The sequence below is a fragment of the Vigna umbellata genome, chromosome 5, assembly GCF_029865625.1.
Source record: "Vigna umbellata cultivar VRB3 chromosome 5, Vumbellata_1.0, whole genome shotgun sequence".
Lineage (NCBI taxonomy): Eukaryota > Viridiplantae > Streptophyta > Magnoliopsida > Fabales > Fabaceae > Vigna > Vigna umbellata.
In genome coordinates, this window is record NC_142169.1 from 47,057,997 (window position 1) to 47,064,381 (window position 6,385).

At 43.2% G+C, this 6,385-nt stretch overlaps 1 protein-coding gene across 1 annotated transcript; it reads left to right on the forward strand.

The window, feature by feature from the left end:
* Window positions 1-1,232: 1,232 nt before the first annotated feature.
* LOC124822152 (Galactose oxidase/kelch repeat superfamily protein) lies at window positions 1,233-4,829 on the forward strand. The gene is made up of 3 exons (XM_088092148.1): window positions 1,233-2,722; window positions 2,925-3,049; window positions 3,236-4,829. The coding sequence occupies exon 1, from the start codon at window positions 1,391-1,393 to the stop codon at window positions 2,624-2,626; it is 1,236 nt and encodes a 411-aa protein (XP_087948274.1). The 5' UTR covers window positions 1,233-1,390; the 3' UTR covers window positions 2,627-2,722; window positions 2,925-3,049; window positions 3,236-4,829.
* The last annotated feature ends 1,556 nt before the right edge of the window (window positions 4,830-6,385 follow it).

The window sequence follows — 6,385 nt, forward strand, 5'->3', positions numbered from 1 at the left end:
CCCATGAATAAGGTTCATATGGGTAAAAACAGGTCACTTCTTAGTTCTGATAACACTAATTTGATTTTAAATTAAATGTCCGTTCCTATGGTGTGTGTGTGAAAGTGCTAGAGACTGCATTATTGAGAGGTTAAACTTTGTAATTAAACAAAGTTTTTAATGATCTTCATATCCCTTATGGGTGGTGTATGATTTGCAGCATACATTTGATGAAATCACTTATATGAGTGTCAAGTGGGGTCGCTTGCATGAGATCTTGGCATAAACCTCTAACACACTCAAGTATCTTTGGTTCATATAGCTTGTTATATCAACTACATTGTGTGTTAAGTTTCTCGATCTAGGATTGGTTCATATAGCTTACTATACCAGCTCTAAAACTTTACATCTTATAAAACCCAGGAAAATTTTCTTTTCTTTCTCGAGTTTTGCAATATGTGGGGGATTGTTATATTAATATTGCAAAAGGTCTTCCGAAAATGTTGAGAAACGTTGTTGAATAAACATTTTCTCTCTCCTTCGTCAAATGCCATCTCGCAAGGCTCAAGAGTTGGTTTAGATATTATTCAGTGAATATCTTTCCCCACAAGACAATCCCAACGTTCTTATTTTATTTTAACGTTCTGATTTTATTAAAAAATCATTTCTTTAGCAAATATTTTGCTAGATATTTTGGATCATGGGCCTCGTTCACTAGCTCTATAAATAAAGCACTTCATTGACTCCAAAACACAACATCATAAATCATTCTTCTCTCATTCTTTCTTCTCTTGCTTTCATTCTTTCCCTTTCTTTTTTCCCTAAAAATATTTTGGGTTTATTTTATTCTCTTTTTAGAGAACTTTGCTAGTTCTAAGATTCTCAAAAAATTTTTAGAAGTTCCTGTTATATCTTGTAGAGCTTATGCAATACACCGCGGATAAGTTCTTAAAGACAGTGATCTACACACCTCGGAGAATCATTTGTTCGTGATCTTTATTCTTTTATTGTCAGCTTCTACAACAAAAAATTCATCCTCTTAAAAAATATATATTCATCATTTCTTACTTTTGCAATAATTTGCTTAAAAGTAAGAGGGTAAAATAGAGTTACACTATATCCCATTTTCCCACTTCAATTCAGTAAAATCCAACGTTCATTGCCATTAAAACCAAAAAAATAAAACAGTACTTCAGTTCCAAAACAGTTAAATACGATTTAATACATGTATTGAAAATTTTCAATTAATATAATCAATAAACTTTAGTAAAATATTAAAAACTATTCAATTAATTAAAATCCTTCTTAAAGTTTTACTTGTTGACAAGTATTTTAGCATGACCCGTTCGCTCGTTGAATCGCTGTTTCTCCCCCTAAAATCTTTCTTTCTCTAAAATCTTTCAGTCGACTAATGAGTTCTGAGAGAGAAAGAGAGAGCTGCAATTCTCGCCACTTCACATGGCTCATGAAGTCATGCTTCCCCAGCCCAAATGACGCCGTTGCAAAACTCCCCTCACCACCGCAGCCCCACACTAACACCCCTGCGCCCGTCACCACCCTATCCTCGCTTCCCGACGACATCGTTTTGGACTGCCTCTCCCGCGTGCCCCCCGCCTCCCTCCCTGCCCTCTCCCTCGTTTGTCGTCGCTGGTCCCGCCTCCTCCGTTCCCCCGCCTTCTCCTATCTCCGCCGTCGCCTCCACCTACTTCGCCATACCACCGTCGTCCTTGCTGCCACTGACCGAGGCCTCTCTGTCGCCACGCTCCTCGACGCCGCCTGGCTCCCTTCTCTTTTGGTTCCCTGCTTCGACGCCATTTCGCTCCACGAATTCCACTTCCTAGTCGCCCACGCGCGCGCGTGCTCCATAGGTCCCAGGATCTACCTCGTCGGCAGAAGCACCACGCTGCAGTACGACACGTGGACTGCGTCGGTTTCAATGGGCGCTGCCACGATTTTCGCGCGCAAAAAATTTGCTCTCTCTTCCGTCGCCGGGAAAATCTACGTTGCCGGTGGAAGTTCCCGGACGGCGGCAGTCGAAGAGTACGATCCCGAAACCGACACGTGGGTCGTGGTCTCCAACGCGCCACGTATGCGTTACGGCTGCCTTGGAGTCTCGGTTGATGGGATCTTTTATGTCATCGGCGGATTGAAAATTTGCGCATCGACACAGAACCTGCTCCCACGCGCTTCTTGTAGAACTGAGGCCCACGCGGCGTATGCGAGTTCCATGGATCTATTTGACGTGGAGGCGCGTGTGTGGCTCCGAAGTCGCACTGTTCCTAACGGAGGCTGTGTGGTGGCGGCTTGCGCTGCGGCTGGGCGCTTGTACGTACTCACCAGCCACGCGGTGGAGTTTTCGTTTTGGAGCTTTCACTTACGGAAGAAAAGCGGCAGTGGAAAAGGATTTGGAGAGTGGAGTAGGATAAAGAGCCCGCCACTACCGGCTCAAGTTAGAGTCGACACGAGAATGAGGTTTAATTTTGTAGGTATTGGCGATAAGGTGGTGCTGATTCAGAGTTTGAATGAAGTGAGAGGGGTGAAAGAGGGCTTTGTTTTGCTTTATGATTGCGCCACCGGAGAGTGGCAGAGAGGGGCGGATTTACCGGATGTTTATCGACGCGCAACTTATGTGGGTGTGGAATGCTAACATGCGCCGACCATGTGGCATCATTGTAGTGTCACTAGCAGACAATGGTTGCGTGAGGCTTCATGGGATAGGGTGTACCTAAGAATATGTGGTCCCGTGCGTGAGCCATTCTGATTGGCCTGTTCTCTGATATGTAGTTTCCATTTTTATTATTAAAAAAAAGCTAAAAAATTCACATCTATTGTTAATGAATGCATCATCATGTTCTTAAATTCGTAATCTTGTTTTTTCTTAAAGAGTTTGATGTTGTACTAGTTTGATTCTTTGATAGGAAATTAATTAGTCCCTTTTGTACCAGATGTACGGATGATCATAATGTCACGGGAGTAGTTCATCTGGCTGGACGGTTCTAGAATTATCTTGATCATACCGATACGAGTGAATGATTGAGAAAATTCTGTAGTTATTTACACGAAGATTAAGGTAAGCAATGATTAAAGTTATTGTACAGAAAATGGATCATGATTAATGTCTCGTTAATTTCAATGACGAAAACTATAAATACATGTCAAAGATAAGAGGTAGGTGATTCACATTTATTGTGCATTTATTACTGTCATATTGAGTTATCGAACGATACACATACTGTTTTTGGCATCCTTTTAACAGGTATATCTCCGGACGAAAGAGCAAGACAGGAGACCTTAGAGCGAGACCGGACAATTAAAGATAGTTAATTGTGAAGGTGTTTTGCAGCAAAAAATGGAGGATATGCAGTAGCGCCACGAAGCAGAGCTGATAGTCGTCCGAGCAGAATGCTCAGGTCGGATTGCCAAAGAAAAGGGCTCGGGAGCCGGTGAAAAGGTGGGAGAGGAGCACGTCAAGGCCGCTCAGGAAGACAAAATCGAACATAGCAGTATATGGGACGAGACATGGAAACTGATTGAGCCTGGAATGGATGGGAGTAGAGCCAAGTTCGTACACGCTGAGAGTGCCGCTATAAACAAACAACTGATGGTGAAGGCCGAGAGCTCGTCCACCCTTCTACCCTTTGTTCAAGCGATCATGGACGTCCACATATCTGAACAGTTCATTCCGCCACAGTTCAAGATATATGATGGGATGACTGACCCGAGGCTCACATCAAGACCTTCACCAACACGATGGTGTTCCGCGTCGGCTGCGATGCCATCTGGTGCAGGGCATTTTCTGTGTCGCTGGAAGGGGATGCCCTTGAATGGTTTAACTCGTTGCCTCCCAATTGCACTGAGAACTTTGAAGGACTACGACGATGTTTAACCGCTAGTTCGCTAGTAGTAGCACTCATGACTTGACTATTTTCGAGCTGATGAATCTCAAGCAAAGGGAAAGAGGAAAGTCTGAAAGCATTCATGGATAGATACCAGAAAACCGTGCGGCGGGATAAAGGACTTAACCTTGAGCTCGTCCTCATGTACACTCTGCTCGCCCTCAAGCCAGGACCCTTTAAGGATAGCGTCTGCCGTTGGGCCCCCAAGACCATGGAAGAATTGAGAGAGGGGGCCGCCAAGTCTCCTAGTCGGGTGCATACATAGGGATCTGGTTGTACTCAGAGTACTGATAACAGTTGAAAAACCGTTATTTTTATACTTAATTTTGATATTAAAAACAACCTTTATGACTTAGAAACTAGCTTGGAATCATGTTTTTGCTTAAGTTTTGGAAATAAGAGTTGGATGTGTTTTATGCTAGGTTTTTCTTGTTTTGGCAAGAATTAAGATGAATTAAATGAAAGAAGTTGAAGTAATAAGGAGTTGGACTCAGGAAAAGAAGTAAAAGTGCACAAAAGAAGAGCCGTAGTCACCACTGAGCGTAACTTTTACTGTTGAGCGGCATTTTGAAGCACCGCAGTTACTGCTGAGGGTTAAAATTGCCGCTGAGCGTCATTCTGAAGAACCGCACTTACCGATGAGCGCAATTGGGCTTGGGCCTATTTTTTGTAATTTTTAATAAACTATATAAGGTTTTAGTCGACCTAGAGTTGATAGCTTTGGACAGAAAGAGACGAAATCACACTTTCTTCACCCTTAGAGGCGGATTTTGGATGCGGAAGCTCCTTTCTTCAAATTCTAGGGTTTTATCTTTCATTCTTTTCATTATTTTCATCTAGTTTCACCATGTCTATGGTGAACTAAACCTCCATTGTTGTTGGGGAACCGACGTAATCCTTTGAAACTCACATGTATTGAATTGGTTCTATATTTTATATGCTTTGCTTCATTAATTGTTAGGGTTTTTCTTCTACACATTATGCATGCTTTGTTTAACTCATTCAATTGTGATGAGTGCATATTTATGCCCACATTTATGTTTGAAAATTAAAATTTTGATCAGATAATTGTGTTTAAATGGTTGATTTTAAGTGAATTTGTGATGATTGGAATTATTGGGTTTGGAAAATAAAGAGACGTAAAAAGTAAGTTTTAGCGCATAAATTATCTTGGATGTTCTAATGTTTATTTGTGCAGCTGAGAATATAAGTTCTAATTGTCCAAATGGCAATTCAAGGCCCAAAATCAGATTTTATTTGGAAAATAATGTACAGATGGGCCAAACAGACAACTTTTACCCTTGCACCTCCCAATTTTCCTACATACACCCCTCTTCTCTTAAACAGGCCCAATACTGAGCCAAACAGTAACCCTATTCTAAATACATCTCCTAAATTTCCCTACCCATACCCCTCCTAAGCTAGACTCCACCAGATCATGACACATGTCCAAATCCTCCCCACACAGATCTAGCCAACCATGTGCCGCCACCTCAGCCCTAACCCATGAGCATCATCTTCCACCTTCTCCACAGAAACCCTAGCCGCCAATGCCGTCAACTGCCGCCGCGCCGCTCCGCCGCCGCAAGCCCCAACGCCGCTCCATCACCGAACAGCCACTGCCGTGTCGCCTTCACCACCACGCCGCGACCTCCGTTCATCTTCTCCATTCTCGGAACCCAATCGCGACATCTCCTCGCGGGACACCTTGCCGCCTCCTCCGAAATCATCTTCATCACACCGTTCGATCATTCTCGCGAGGCCACCACAGCGCCTCTCCTTCATTAACGCAAGCTTCTTCAACAGCCACCGTCATCTTCATCCTCTCCATCCGCGCCGACGCGAGGTTTCCATATCACCGTCGCACCGCCAGCCGCCGCGATAACACTCTCTCCTTCGTCAATCGCAAGGCCGCAACATCCACCTTCATCGCGCCATTAACGACGACGCCACGATCAACGAGCATCATCGCCTCCGTCACGCACAGTCACCGTGCTCACCTCCTTGCCACTGCCATCCATCTTCGAACCTGCAATTCAAAAGAACAACCCAAACAGACGCAGAAGAGCCGCCAGGAGCAAAGGGGAAGCCCTTTTTCCAAATCTGAAAACTTAATTGGAAGAAAGAGGGCTGCCACGTGTCAAGCCATGATTGGTGCGTGTAAAGCTGGTCAACACTGCTTAACTCTGGTCAAAGCTGGTCAACAGGGGTTCTGGTGCAATTTTGGAGAATTTAGTTGGGGCTAAAGCGCAAATAGAGAAAATTTCAAGGCATTTGTGCAATTTTTGAAAGTCAGAAAAGATAAAAAATAAAATTCAGTTGTTGAATTAATTTAATTTAGGAATATCAAGAGAAAATATCTTCCAAATAATGTTATAATTATCTAAATCTTTTAGTTATTTGGAAGATATAAGATAAAAGATTCTATCAACTGAATACTCAGAGTCCAAGCCCAATCAAGCCCTATTTAAAGAGACCCAGAGGACTTCAATTCATTCTCTCATACTCCT